The following is a 15,147-nucleotide window of genomic DNA, read 5'->3' as shown; positions in this document are numbered from 1 at the left end:
GTGCCTAAAATTTTCACTTGACCCCAAATTTGGTGACCTTTTGACCTCTGGTGACCTAATTATTAAACATAATTGCAAATTGTCTATTTTATCTGTTAGGGAGGCCCAAAGCAAACATTTTGACATGTCATTTATCTTTCTCTGACCATTCAGTCCGGAGTTATGTCTAATTTGGTTTCCCCTACCCCAAAATTGGCAGCAGCAAAATTCGATGATGTCATCGAAGAAAGTGGCCCAGTAGTGGTAGTGCGTCCCTATTTTTTCTATGGGAACATTAAAAAAATGAAAATATGGATCAAAAGCTACAACCTAAATGCACTTTTGTCAATTTTAAGGGGGGGTGCAAGGTGAGCCCCCTCAGCCCACGGACTATAAGACTCAGGACCCGGGAGTAGCGGGTCCTCGATTCGACTCCTTCCGGATTTCTAGTCTCCGTACTATAACAGATGACCCAGACCATCTCTTACTATGCCCAGTAAGGAGCTTGAGGCTGTACCTCAAGAGATACCTCAAAAGAACAGCCGCACCCCGTCCTCGTGTGCTAGCACTATTCTTCAGCACAGGAAGGACTAAGAGAAGAGTCACCAAGAACACCATCTCTGCATGGATTCGCGGGGTCATTGACCTTGCACTGAAAACAGACCCTCCTCCGTCACGTCGCCCCAGAGCACATGATGTCAGGGGCATAGCTATGTCCCTGGCCTTCAAAAGAAATTTTTCAGTGACGCAGGTTCTTCAAGCTGGGGTGTTGAAACGACAGACCACGTTCACATCCCACTACCCGCAAGACGCGACCCACAGGAGACTCGATACTTTTTCTATCGGTCCTGTGGTGACTGCACAACAGCTGGTTTAAAACCTCAAGCTCCTTATTGGACAAGTAGCAGAAGGTTGAGGGTATTGTTACCCGGTTTTAGTCTGCATGAATGAAAAGGTTTGACTGGCCCTTATTCTTTTCTTCATCATCCCCTCTCTTGGGGAAAACAGCATCCTGGGTTGTCTACATAGCTGACCTCAAACCACTGCAGGTAAATCATGCTTCCTTGTGTTTCTAGTACAGTATTAAGATTAATACTGTTACGTCTCCATACCCTAACGAGGTGGTATTGGGAAAGTCCTAGTGTACAAGTTTCCATCTAAAGAACTTCGGAACCACTTTCTAGGACAAGTCACACTTCTACATACCTTCACACACAGCTTGCGTAGGCCGCAGACCTTGCTAATGAGGTTTAGCGAGGTGCAGGGGGCTCGTTATTTCTTGAGTGCTAACATGCTTAGATAAGGAGCCCCCGGGCAAAGCCAAAAAGCCAGACTGGCTGGGACGTCCACCCTTCCTAATGGGCGAGTCCCCCCTATTAAATAGCGTGGTTTGTATTCCAGTTACAGAACAAATGACATTCGTAGATAATTTGTATTTTTCCTAACTATACAAACCTTAGCTATTTAATCAAACTAGCCCACCAGCCCTATCCCCCTTGAAGTCCTACCTCCAAGCAAAGTGAGCTCAATCACAGGTGTGTGAGGGAGAGCAGTAGCAAGCTACCCTCCCTACCCCCGCTAACTAGCAGTGTGGGTAGTAAACCCTCGTTAATAATTAATGGCTCGTCATTTCAGCTACGCCGAAAGTAATGCCCCCCTATTGAATAGCTACGGTTTGTATAGTTAGGAAAAATACAATTGTTCCGTAACCGAAATACAAACCACGCTATTTACATTGGGTTTACCTTTTAGCGTAGCTGAAATGGCGAGCCATTAGAATTTAACGAGGGTGTAATACCCCCGCGCTAGTTAGCGGGGGGGGGTAGGGGAGTGGTAGCTAGCTATCCCTCCCCCCCTCACACACAGGTGAATGCTCCACTTTCCCTTTTGGCTCGGACATGGGCGGACGTCTCTGTCTTCGTCCTCGCTTGGCAGCCATTGTTGTTTTGTCTTTACTTAATCACTTACTTTTCTTTTACTCAATATGTATGTAAACATTTTCTCATGTTTATGTATATATTTGAGTATACTGTAGAAATCAGTAAGTTTCCTTTTCAGAGTTTGTGCTTGTGTGTGCAGTGTACGATATCTCCGTGGAGCCCTCGGCAGTTAGGCCACCATGGTGTAATTTCATGGGTCGCGGTCTTTCTCTCTCTCTCTTGAGGTCGTTCACCCTTTTACTACGTTACTTTTACTACGCCTTTGTAGCTTCCTTCCCGCGTGGGGGGGTTGCTACGCCGTACGTTTTGTCTCAATTAGTTTATGAATCTAATTGTATTTGTTGATTTTTCAGCTTTGTAGAACGATTCCTTTCGGGGTCTTCGTTCTTTCTTTAGTGTTCATTCATTTTTAAATTACATAATTACATAGTTACATAATTATAATTGTTATAATTCTGTGTTGGTTACAGCTCTCCCTCCGTGAGCGTAAGTGGTTGTGGGGGCACGTGCCTGTTGTGTAATTCTTGTGTTCCTTTCCCACGGGATTCCTCTTCGGAGCCTTCCCGGGGGAATGGATGTTAACTAATGATTTTTGTTTTATTTTTCACAGTTACCGATCTAGTTAATTTCTGTAATGTGACAACGGAGTGAGCTGTCTTGTTGAGGCCTGGGGATTCGGCTGTTGCTGCCTCCCCTATAGATCTTCGTCAGGGGCGTGTCTCCTTCTCCTGGAAGTACTCCCGTGACGATTGACAGCTCTCCAGTTCATTCTAGAACACTCAGGAGGCTCGCCTCCTTGGGTGGGTAACTTTCCTTCCGAGGGAAGTTTTCCTGTCCAGGCTTGAGTTTTTTCCCTTTGGGGGGTTCTTCTCTTGCCTTTTTTTCGTGCAACTATGCTCTTGGTGCTGAGCGGTCGCACCTGCAGTTACGCTCAAGGGGCTGGGCAGATGCAGGAGCCCCTCTTCGGAGGATTGCTCTTTTTAGGTCACTGGATGACCCGTCTCTTCTACGAAGTGTTTCTCTTTCGTTCGCGAGAGAGTACACTCATAGAGACTCCTCTTCGGAGGACTCTTCTGCTGTTGTTGCTGTTGGCCGCCTTCGCCGTAAGGCTCACCGTCCGCTACGTTGTAAGGGCCTCCCATATCCCTATAAGGGTGCTAAGAGGCGCCTTTTTGAATCTCCGTAGGCAGCCTACAACTCCTTCTTCTTGATCTTCCGCCCCTGGTGCAGATGGACAGCAGTCTGACCTCGTCTTCCGACGGGCAACGGTCTTCCGACGGACAACGGTCTTCCGATGGACATCAGTCTCCCGACGGACAACGATCCCTTCGGGGCAAAGGGTTGCCTCCCACGGGGGTGCTTCCCTTGCGTGTCAGGGTTCCCCTGCGCGCCCTTCTGCAGTGTTCAGTGTTAGCGCACAGGCGCTCTCCTGCTTATCAGCGCTTTCCTGATCGCTAGCGCTCTCCTGATCGCTAGCGCTCTCCTGATCGCTAGCGCTCTCCTGTTTGCCAGCGCTCTCCTGTTCGTCAGCGCTCTCCTGATGATCGTCTCTGCTGTTCCTGTTGGTTCCTGTTACGCGCCCTGTGCACCCACGTTCGCCCTCGCGATCTAGAACTTCGGTTCAGGTCTTGGACAAGGACTCTTGTTCTACGCACAGGATTCCACGCGTTGCCTTTTGCTCGCCAGCGACCACAGACGCGTCAACGTTCGCCTGCTCGTCAGCGATCTCCTACGCGTCAACGATCGCCATCGATCTGCCACGCGTGTCAGTTTCCCTGGACACCATCAGTAGCGATCTAGCGCTCGCCTGCTGTGGACCACGATCTCCGGTAGCTGAGTCTTGCCGTAGATCTTCCTCCTGCTCGCCAGCGCTCACCTTTACTTCTGTCCTTCTGTGCGCCAGCTTTCTTCAATCGCCAGCGCACATCTGCGCGCCCTTTTCTGCCACGCACCAATGGGCGCCAACGGTTTTTTCTGACCGTCCAGGGTCACCTGATTAACAGCTTGCTTCAGCGCTCACCTTCCTGATGCACCTGCGCGCCTTCTGTTAGCGCGATGCGCGCTAACCATCCCTAGTCTCTTACGCGTTAGTTATCGCCTACGCGCCCGCGTGATTCTTTGCCTGCGCGCTAGCGTTTTGTTAATGCACCACCGCTCGCCAACGCGCCGTCGCTCGCCAACGCGCCGTCGCTCGCCAACGCGCCGACGCGCCTTCACTCGCCTACGGGCCATCGCTCGCCAGAACGCGCCATTGCTCGTCAACGCGCCATCGCCCGCCTACGCGCCATCGGTCTCCCGACCGCCTGTGCTCACCCGCGTGCCCGCGCACATGCGCTCCAATGTTTGCCCGCGCTCGAACCAACGGTGTTCCGTCGCGCGGACCGGCGGTGTTCCGTCGCGCGGACCGGCGGTGTTCCGTCGCGCGGACCGGCGGTGTTCCGTCGCGCGGACCGGCGGTGTTCCGTCGCGCGGACCGGCGGTGTTCCGTCGCGCGGACCGGCGGTGTTCCGTCGCGCGGACCGGCGGTGTTCCGTCGCGCGGACCGGCGGTGTTCCGTCGCGCGGACCGGCGGTGTTCCGTCGCGCGGACCGGCGGTGTTCCGTCGCGCGGACCGGCGGTGTTCCGTCGCGCGGACCGGCGGTGTTCCGTCGCGCGGACCGGCGGTGTTCCGTCGCGCGGACCGGCGGTGTTCCGTCGCGCGGACCGGCGGTGTTCCGTCGCGCGGACCGGCGGTGTTCCGTCGCGCGGACCGGCGGTGTTCCGTCGCGCGGACCGGCGGTGTTCCGTCGCGCGGACCGGCGGTGTTCCGTCGCGCGGACCGGCGGTGTTCCGTCGCGCGGACCGGCGGTGTTCCGTCGCGCGGACCGGCGGTGTTCCGTCGCGCGGACCGGCGGTGTTCCGTCGCGCGGACCGGCGGTGTTCCGTCGCGCGGACCGGCGGTGTTCCGTCGCGCGGACCGGCGGTGTTCCGTCGCGCGGACCGGCGGTGTTCCGTCGCGCGGACCGGCGGTGTTCCGTCGCGCGGACCGGCGGTGTTCCGTCGCGCGGACCGGCGGTGTTCCGTCGCGCGGACCGGCGGTGTTCCGTCGCGCGGACCGGCGGTGTTCCGTCGCGCGGACCGGCGGTGTTCCGTCGCGCGGACCGGCGGTGTTCCGTCGCGCGGACCGGCGGTGTTCCGTCGCGCGGACCGGCGGTGTTCCGTCGCGCGGACCGGCGGTGTTCCGTCGCGCGGACCGGCGGTGTTCCGTCGCGCGGACCGGCGGTGTTCCGTCGCGCGGACCGGCGGTGTTCCGTCGCGCGGACCGGCGGTGTTCCGTCGCGCGGACCGGCGGTGTTCCGTCGCGCGGACCGGCGGTGTTCCGTCGCGCGGACCGGCGGTGTTCCGTCGCGCGGACCGGCGGTGTTCCGTCGCGCGGACCGGCGGTGTTCCGTCGCGCGGACCGGCGGTGTTCCGTCGCGCGGACCGGCGGTGTTCCGTCGCGCGGACCGGCGGTGTTCCGTCGCGCGGACCGGCGGTGTTCCGTCGCGCGGACCGGCGGTGTTCCGTCGCGCGGACCGGCGGTGTTCCGTCGCGCGGACCGGCGGTGTTCCGTCGCGCGGACCGGCGGTGTTCCGTCGCGCGGACCGGCGGTGTTCCGTCGCGCGGACCGGCGGTGTTCCGTCGCGCGGACCGACGTTGTTCCGTCGCGCGAACGTCGGCTTGATTTCTGCAGTATCCATCGCTCGCCTACGGGTCATTGCTCGCCGACTACCAGCTCTCGCCCTTCCTTCCACGCTCGCCCTCCTTCTGCGCTCCTTCGCGCACTTTCGTTTGCGCTCCTGCATGCCCGTGCATGGGCGCTTCCACGTTCGGCCACGCGCAAACCATTGATTTACCATCGCGCGAGCGCCAGGGCGATTGCGACCGCGATTCCCGTCGGGGTTTCGCAACATGGCCAGCCTGGCGAGTCTTCTGGAGCGTATTTCCAGAACACGGTCCTCACCCCGTAAACGCAGAGCATGGCACATGCAAGAGCGGGAAGAATCTTCAGGGAGGTCTGAATACCATTCTTCTTTCCAGAACCTGGGCATAATCCTAGAGGGAGCGACAGAGTTCACGAACTCTAGGATTGGCAATCCCCCCTTGCAGGTCTCACGCTGGGAGGATGCCTAAGGTTACTCATCCGGATAACAGCTTCCCGATGCCGATTCCTGCACGATCTCCGTGATCAGCCAAGGATATCGCGCCTGCCGTCTCTGTCAGTGAATTCAGTATCACTGAACCTCTATGCCATGGGGTCGGCAAGAGTTTTGCCCATTTGGGCAGAATGATCCATGCCTTAGGAGTAGGTCCTCCATAGGATCGTCGACGGCTTCATCCCCCGGCTTCTTCAGTCGATCCTTTCTCGTAGGAAAGAATCTGAGACGGGAATTCCGTAGTCGACCTCTCAGCTCTGATCAAGTTTGTCGAACAAACTTCGTCCAGCGTGGAACAGCAGAATCGATCAGATTGGTAACGAGGCGGCAGGACTCCTTAGGTCCTGGATCGGAAGGACGGGTACTTTCAGTTTCCATTCCATCCATCTTCCAGGAAGCTCTTGGAATTCAGCCTAGACTTAAGATGCGGTGTGGCGATCCCGCCGCGGCATCGCAGGTTTTTCCCCAGAGAACTCTCCCTGCTTTCCTCATGGCCGCTCAGGAGCAGGCTTCCGCCTCCTTCGCCTTTTGGAGGTCTGGTCAACTCCGGTAGGCTCGGGTTCGACCTTCTTCAACGCCGGGACAAGCTTCCGGTTCCTTACCATGAGTGAGGGATCATGGTAATTTGCTAGGAGCCTTCTCTACTTCTGCCTCAACATCTGGAGTATCTAGCCATGATATTGAGTCAATGGCCTTACCACGTTGGAAACCCCTCTTCTCGTCCGTCCAGCGAGGTTAAGCAACGTCGGTTCTGGTCGGTACTTGGATGGGTGACCGCCTGGGGACGCCAGATGCTGTTGCCGCCTCCTCCGAGCCTTCCCTTCAGTTGACTGTGGCAAGGCTGAGGAGAGTCGCAGTACAGTACCTGTTCTCAGTCAAGCAGAGCTTTCAGCCCTACCTTGGAACGTTTTCTAGGTCGCTTTTCCTCATTGACCCGTCTAAAGTCCCGAACGGTCGCCTCAGGATAAGTTCCCTGTGGGGCGGCCCAAGTTCTGGTGGTTTCAAAGAAACGATTAACCGGACTTTCTGGCTCCTATGGGACCAGCGGAACGTTTAGACCTGCAATGGGTGTTGACCTATGGAACCTCTTGATGGGAGTGAATATTCTCGTCCTTTCCCCACATTCTTGATGCTGTTCTCGGACTCGTTAAAGAAAAGGGGGGGGGGGGGGCATGTTCCGGTTCAGGCCTAGGGTCAGGACCTGAAGGATACCTCCATTATTCAGGCAGGCTTAGGGGCCGTAGTCTGGCCCCTCTACAGATCCTACAGCTCCTGCCGAGTCGCTCCGTGCGCGACGACTTCATGGTACTGGCGTATTCCAACCAGCAAGGGACGCATTTTCATACCTTCGCATCTTGCATTAAAGATACTGAGATGATTTGAGATCCTCCCAATACCACTATCGGCTTGCTCATTCCGGGCAGAGGAATGTTCTCTCCGGCTATCTGAGCAGAGCCTCGCAGATAGAGTGTACCTGGGGGTCTTTGGCCTTTAGTAACCAGCAAGTCCTGGCCTGGGGGACCTGATCGCGACAGCTTGGAACTTCAAGCTTCCGCTGTTCTTCCCCCCAGTCTCAGACCCCAAGACTCTTTGGCAAGATGCATTCCGGTGATGGTGGGACAACATCGACGTCTGCGTCTTCCCTCCTTTGTTGTCTGTGGACAATGGGTCTCAACAAGACCAGGTTGTCTGTCAACCTTTCAATGGCCTTGAGAGCTCCACTGGGACTATACGCGGAACGATTTCCGGACCCTCTGCTTCCCCTGACGGAACTCCCGGGAGAGCTTCTCCCACGGCACAGGCTACTCAAACAACCACACTGCAACATCTTTCACGAGCCGGGGCATCGCTTTGGCTTCACGCCTGGAGCCGCTACGCCTCCTCCTGAAGAAGAGACAGCCCGCTACAGTTGCGGGGCGGAGGTCGCGTCATCTGCGATAGTCATCCGCAGGGGTCTACCAGGCGAAGTGGAGAGTCTTCTGTGGTTGGTGTCGTGGGAGAGATACCTCTTCCCTTGAGGCCTCTTCTCCAGCAATAGCGAACTTATTGCTTTTCGGCGGGAGGAAACTCCTTTCCGCTCTCGGCAGTGAAGCCTGTCGCTCAGTCTTTCCCTGGCCTTCAGGCTGAAAAGAATAAACCTTTTCCTTCCCGCTGGACCTTTCCTCACTCATGCGAAGCTGTGAACGTCCCTGCCCCCAGTCGGAGTGAGACCTCCAACATGGAGCATGGTTCGGACTTTTTAGTCCCTTAATTGATCTTCTCAAGACCCATTACGTCAGGACTCTGATCGTATGCCGTCTTGGGGATCCTGCTCACTCTGGCCTCGGCCAGTGTGTAAGCAATCTTCTTGGTCTCGTACGACTCCGTCCTTTCTAAGGAAGAGGGGAAGGCAACATTCAGGTTCGCTCCTGAGTTGTTGGCTAGACTCAGAATCTTGAGGTCCCGGCCCTTCGGTCCAATTCCTTCAAGATTTCGAGTCACCATTCTGTATCAGATGACCCAAACCTTCTCCTTCTTGCCAGTAAAGGAATCGAGGGGTTATCTTTGGGAACAGCTGCAGTTTGTCCTCACGTGCAGCCGGGTTGGGAGCACAAGAAGGACACGGGGGAGAGTCACCAGTATACCTCTTCAGCTCGGACTCAAGGACATTCATCTCGACCTGAATCCAGACCCTCCCCCGTCACGTCGCCCTACAGCACGATGTCGGATACATCGCAACGTCCCTCGCCCTCGAGTAATACTACTCTGTGACGCAGGTGCTACAAGCTGGAGTCTGGAAGCGTCTAATGACCTTCGCAGCCCGCTTCCTGCAGGACGTAACCCACAGGAGTATCGATACGTATCTATCGCTCTGTGGTGGCTACACAACAGCTGATCTAACCTCAGGCTCCCTTTTGGACAGGTAGCGAAAGGTTGAGGGCATTGTTATCAGGTTTTAGTCTGCATGAACGAAAGAAGTATGTCTGGCCCTTACTTCTTTCTTCATCATCCCCTCTCCTGGGAAGCAGCATCCTGGTCTCTGCATAGCTGACCTCAAACCTCTGCAGGTAAACCATGCTTCCTTGTGTTCCGAGTATTGAGTCAATACTGTCGCGTCCCCCATACCCTGACGAGGTGGTATTGGGAACGTCCTAACCCAGAGTTCCTTCTGGAACTCCAGGTCAACTGCCTAGGACGGGTCACACTTCTTCCTTCACACACAAGCTTATGTAGGCCACACGGTTCCTTGCGGAGCAAGGAACTTGTGAGGTGCAGGGACTCCTTTTCTCGAGTGCGACTCACTCGGATTCTGAGTCCCCGGGTAAAGCCAAAGCTAGTATGGCTGGGGACTTTCCACCCTTCCTAAGGGGTAAGTCACCAATTGTAAATAGCGTGGTTTGTATTTCGGTTACGGAACAAATGACAAATTCGGAGATAATTTGTATTTTTCCTAACCATACAAACCTTAGCTATTTACATATATTTGCCCACCAGCCCTGTCCCCCAAGACAAGTCCTACCTCTAAGTGAAGTGAAGCAGTTCACCGGTGTGTGAGGGGGGGAGGGGTAGCTAGCTACCACTCCCCTACCCCCCTGCTAACTAGCGCGGGGGTAATACACCCTCGTTAAATTCTAATGGCTCGCCATTTCAGCTACGCTAAAAGGTAAACCCAATGTAAATAGCTAAGGTTTGTATGGTTAGGAAAATACAAATTATCTCCGAATTTGTCATATTATCTAAGAATTTGTCATATTGGTAGGGACATCCACCCTCCTAATGGGTGAGTCACCCCTATAAATAACGTTGTTTTGTATTCCAGTTACGGAACAAAGGACAAATTCGAAGGTAATTTGTATTTTTCCCAACGATACAAACCTTAGCTATTTATACATATTTGCCCACCAATCCTGTCCCCCTTTGAGTCCTATCTTAAGGCAAAGTGAGCTCAATAACAGGTGTGTGTGTGGAAGAGGTAGTGAGCTACCCCCTTCAATCCCCTGCTAACTAGCAGAATGGGTAGTTAACCCTCGCTGAATTTTAATGGCTTGTCCTTTCAGCTTCGCCGAAGGTAATACCCCTATAGATAACTAAGGTTTGTATCGTTAGGAAAAATACAAATTACCTCCGAATATTTCATCTCTGAATTTTCTATTATTTTCAGAAATAATTCAAAATGCAAGAAGTTGAAAATAGTGTTGAAAAAGACATAAATGCATTGCACGACTGTGTTAGCCATCTGCAGTCAAGCTTTGCTAATAACAAAAGTGGAGTAGAATTAAATTCAGCTGGTGACATCCTGGCAAGTACATTTGCAGCAGTAGAGCATGAGAAATTATTCATGAAGGAAACTCTAAAAGGTTAGTTTTATATAGCTTTACTTGAAAGCAAGTCATTACAAGAAATTTGTAAATAATATTGTAATCCAAACTTATTTTTCTATTATTTTTAAGTCATTGTCTATAAGATGTTTCATAAGCTGAAGTTTTGATCTGGAGATGGTTGGGAAACATGTTTTAGAGTTAAATTCTTTTGAGGTTGAATAGTTCTTAAGTTTGTATTCCGCTGCATTGTCCTTATAGCGAACATTTAAACTCCGGTAAACAAAACATTTTTAAATTCATTTCATGATTATTTAGGTAAAGAGCTACATCATTATCACCTCAGGACACACTCTTATGGGAAATGCAGTAATAGATTCATTGAGAAGGCAGTTACTAACAATGTGTACTGTACAAAGAAAATATAAAACTTTGCTCAAGATATATTATCTTGGCTTCAGGATTTTGTTCTTGAAACCAGATCAACTTCTTTACATGTGCTGCATGAATCAATTATTTTTTGTACAGTACTGTATGCAGGTAGAAAGTTTTTAGGTGCTACTGTAGACCCTGTATTGCAGGAAGAAGTTGTATTCAATTTTTTTATTAGTAAAACCATAGAAGTCCAAGATAACTGTATTTGCAGTACAGTAGTTCAAATGAGATGTTCAATTCCTTTGACAGAATTGCTGAGAGTTGAAGAAGAAGAGCAAGAAACATTAGACAATGTTCGGTCGGAAACAATGGGAGCAGGAGTAACACAGCAGATTGCACAGATATCTCAAGCAAATAGGAAAAAGGTTAGAATTTATTAAACACCATGTATTTATTTCAGAGTCATCATTTCCTTCCATCAATAAAGTATTATCTTTTTATTGCGTTGGATGTGACTGCCAAGTCAATCATTAGTTGTTCTGACACTAAATACAAACCCTTGTTATTTATAGGGATTATTTTTTGGCAAACCTGAAAGACTAGACATAAAGACTTTTATGTAAGGTGGAACTGCCTTACTGCTAGTTAGCAGGGGTTGCAGTTAAGCGGGGTAGCCGGCTACTTCACTCGCGCACACACCTGTTTTGTTTCATCACTTTTTTTTTTTTTTATTATATATATATATTATATATATATATATTTATATTATATATATATATATATATATATATATATATATATATATATATATATATATATATATATATATATATATATATATATATATATATAGATAGATAGATAGATAGATAGATAGATAGATTCTTTTTTCATTACAGTGTGAACGATGCTGTTTTTTGTGTTGGCGTACTGCGACTTTCTCAAGGGCGGAGAAACCTTTTCTTTTGGTCCCCTTTGACGCCGGACATCCTGTAGGTTGGTGGCCTCCCCCGCTTCTCCGAGTGCAGCGACTCGGCCTCCGCCTTAGGGGAGTTGTCTTTTGTGAATACTCCTCTGTTTAGATATTGATGTTGGTTGCTCCCTGCGAGTTCATTCAGGGAAGACCGCTTGCGGCGTACCCAGGGCTTGACTTTTATCTTGCTCCTCTTTGCTGATGATGACGCTCTCCCTCGTTACGTGGGCAGCCGCAGATCCTATGCCTCTCGAGGAACACCTTTCCCGCACGTGAGTTAGGCTCGTGATCTTCACTCGCCTGCTCAGGACTGTCACTAGTCGGCTCTCTTCTAGGTACCTTTTTGTACCAGCAACCACTTCCAGCACCTGGCAGTTTTCCTTCCCAAGTAAAGTTGCTTCCCGTGACGATCTGTTCTGGCATAGCCCCCATGAAGTTTAGCACATATTCCCTTCTTGGAACCTAACCCAGCCCTCTTCCCCTATGACTGGGTTAAAGCACAACTGTTAAACTTGGTACTTAATACCCTATTCGCCTCTTGGAGCTTGTTGTTTTCACACAAGCATGGTTTTTTGGTTCCCAATGTTTTCATCTTTTTCTCTGAGCTTCGAGGAGCCCGCGTACACGATTGATAGACTTTTTCATCAACATTCCAGTCCTTGGCACATTTCTGGGTGTTCATCGCTCATGAACGTTTATTCGTCGCTCCACGACCTCCACTAGTACTTTTTTTCTACTACGGAGTAGCCTACGTGCATGTGCCTCAAGGACAAGGTTGCCGCTTCTGCCCGCTACCTCTTCCCTTGAGTCACTTATTGGTGTGTGGTTACCTTACGAGCCGAAGTCTTTATGGATAAGACCTGCTCTACATAGTGGTTGCCGCAATGAAGACTTCCAACCACTCACCTCCGCCACCTTATGATGGGTTGGAGGAAAGCTTTAGAGCATAATCCTTTAGGGTTACTGGCTTCTCTTCTCTCCATAAGTTCGAGAGTTTGTCAGATCTTGGACGTGGTTCTTGGGGTTAATTCCTTGGTTCGGCTCCTTGGCCCTTCATACCTGCTTCGGGATACATAACCCCGTATTGTTTTTCCCTTTCATTCCCTCGGTTCAAAGGGATTGAATTCAGCGCTGGCTTAAGCTACGACTATAGCAACTTAGTTGCTAGGATTCTTCCATCCAGCGAAATTAAGCAACGGGGGTTTCAGTCAGTCCTCAGATGGATGACCTCCTGAGAACACCAGAGGTTGTTGATATCTCTTCTCGCTCTCTCTCCATCGCCCTATGCTTCTTTGGATCTCTTTACGAGCATCTTCAGCCTCCATCCGCCGAATCCTTCTCCAGTGAGGCATATATGACCAATTTTTAACTTGACTCGGTCTTATTCGTTAACCCTCGGATAATGATGCTCTTCCAAAGCTGAAGTTTTCCCGTTGGCCGGTGTTCTTTTGTAGGGATACAGTAACTCCCTTTCTGGCCCTCGAATGAGGTTTTTCCAGTAGTGGTTAATCCCCTCCTACAAGCTCGGAGTACTCTTATCTTTTCGTCAAGGACAGAGAATACGCAGCCCAGCACAAGAGCATACACTTCTGTCTCTTTCACCCACTCGTTGAGGTGTGAGAGCAGTTCTCTCTTTAATCTTTGCGATCCGAACATCAGGTCGGACAGGATGACATTGTTCATCAAGATATCCGAGCTTTTACAGTCGGTTCTTCCTATTGAAGTCTCCAGTTTTGTTCTCTCCTCTGAGAACAAGTTTGATCATCAAACTCTCTCCGTCAAGGAGAGGCTTATGGTAAAAAAAGCAGTTGGTACAGGAGTTCCTTTGCACATTCGACCACTATGACTCATACTCCTAGTTTTCAGGATGCAATCTTCCTGCTTGCGAGAAGAATTGCCGATGTTGGTCTCTTTTCCCCGTCCTCTGGAAAGACTTCCTTCACAGATGGCTCTCCCCATCAGGAGATTCCTTCGGGGGGAATTGGACTTGTCCATTCCCTGCCATCGCTCTTCAGAGCAGCCTGCATAGTCAGCAGTCTTGTCACGCTAGAAGACTTGGCTTGCCCATCAGACTCTTCACTCCAGCAAGATTCATCTTGCCCATCATACTCGTCACAGCCAGCTGACGCATCTGCAACTCCAAACAGAGATCCCGAAAGAACTCCCTCCATGACACGATCTACTCTTACAGCTTACATGGGAACATCTTTCACAAAGCCGTAGCTTCGCTGCGACTACACACTTGGAGACTATCCAGCTCCTCCTCTTTCAGAGAAAGTTGCGAAGAAGATGCCAGGATACCCGCGAAAGTTTTTGGCTTCGGTCTTCCAGGCCAAGTGGACTTTTCTATGGTTATGGTTGTGGAAGGGTTGTCTCTCCCCTCGAGGCCACTGTTCCAGTTATAGTGGAGTTCCTTGTTTACGTTCGAGAGGAAAGCTGCTCTCGGTCCCGGCGATGAAAGGTCACTGCTCGTACTTGACCCTCCCCTTCAGACCAAAATAAATTAACCTTTCCTCCATGTCGGCATCACCTCTCTTCATACAGAGTTTCGAGCGTAAATGGCCTCAGTCAGAAGAGAAACCTCCTCCATGGGGCATGTTTCGCTTCCTTCGTTCCCCAAGGATGGCCGTTATTACCCAGAACTCCAAGCAGAAGATCTGCTGACCTTAGGACAGGTCTCCAGCTTGTGTTGGCCTTGGCCAAGAGACTTGGCGTATCCCAGGGACCGCTTTCGTCTCATTATAGCGATGGGCCAGGTAATACTCTACTTCATTCCTAACAACTTGGACCCCAGATTCGAGCTTTTTGGATTGGGAGTCCTTCGTAGCATGGCCTATGATCCTGATCAACGGCTACTATGCTTGGGAAAAACTTGAGGTACTACCTCAAAGAACTATATAAGCTCGCCCTCGAGTGTCAGCACTCTTCGTCAGCCCTGGGAATGTCAAAAGAAGGATCATCAAGAACACTTTCTCTGCTTGGGTTCACAAGGTCACGGAGCAAGTATTAAATCCAGATTCTTCTCATAGAGGAGACCTAGAGCTCATAATGTTGGGAGCAGCAGTATGCTCCTAGCGTTTATGAAAATTACTCTGTGACGCAGGCCTTGTTAGTGGGTGTGTGAAAGCGTTGGATGACCTTCACTGGCCACTTCCTGCAATACGTGACCCACAAGAACATAGAAATGTTCTCCATTGTCCCTGTGGTGCCTACACAATAAATGGCTTGTAACACCTCAAACTCCATGATGGATAAGTAGCAGATAGGGGAGGGCAGAGTCTAACCATGGTTAAGTCTGGGATGAATGACAAAGAATGACTGGCTCTTTCTTTCTTTCATCTTCCTCCTGCCTGGTAACAGCACTTACGGTACTCTACAAAGCTGGCCTCCACTATCTGCAACTAGAA

The 15,147-nt window shown here is 51.0% G+C and overlaps 1 protein-coding gene and 1 pseudogene across 2 annotated transcripts in view; both read left to right on the top strand.

The window, feature by feature from the left end:
* The window catches only part of LOC137660300 (uncharacterized), a 70,238-nt gene that overhangs the window by 42,431 nt on the left and 12,660 nt on the right, over window positions 1-15,147 (top strand). For both annotated transcript variants that reach the window (XM_068395093.1, XM_068395092.1), the window contains exons 2-3: window positions 10,236-10,431; window positions 11,077-11,192. In XM_068395093.1, the coding sequence (XP_068251194.1) occupies window positions 10,248-10,431; window positions 11,077-11,192 (300 nt within the window). In that variant the 5' untranslated portion in view covers window positions 10,236-10,247. The remainder of the gene's footprint in view (window positions 1-10,235; window positions 10,432-11,076; window positions 11,193-15,147) is intronic.
* Window positions 6,779-6,897, top strand: LOC137614527 (5S ribosomal RNA; annotated as a pseudogene).

The sequence above is a fragment of the Palaemon carinicauda genome, chromosome 20, assembly GCF_036898095.1.
Source record: "Palaemon carinicauda isolate YSFRI2023 chromosome 20, ASM3689809v2, whole genome shotgun sequence".
NCBI lineage: Eukaryota > Metazoa > Arthropoda > Malacostraca > Decapoda > Palaemonidae > Palaemon > Palaemon carinicauda.
This window is presented reverse-complemented; position numbering and strand designations above follow the sequence as displayed.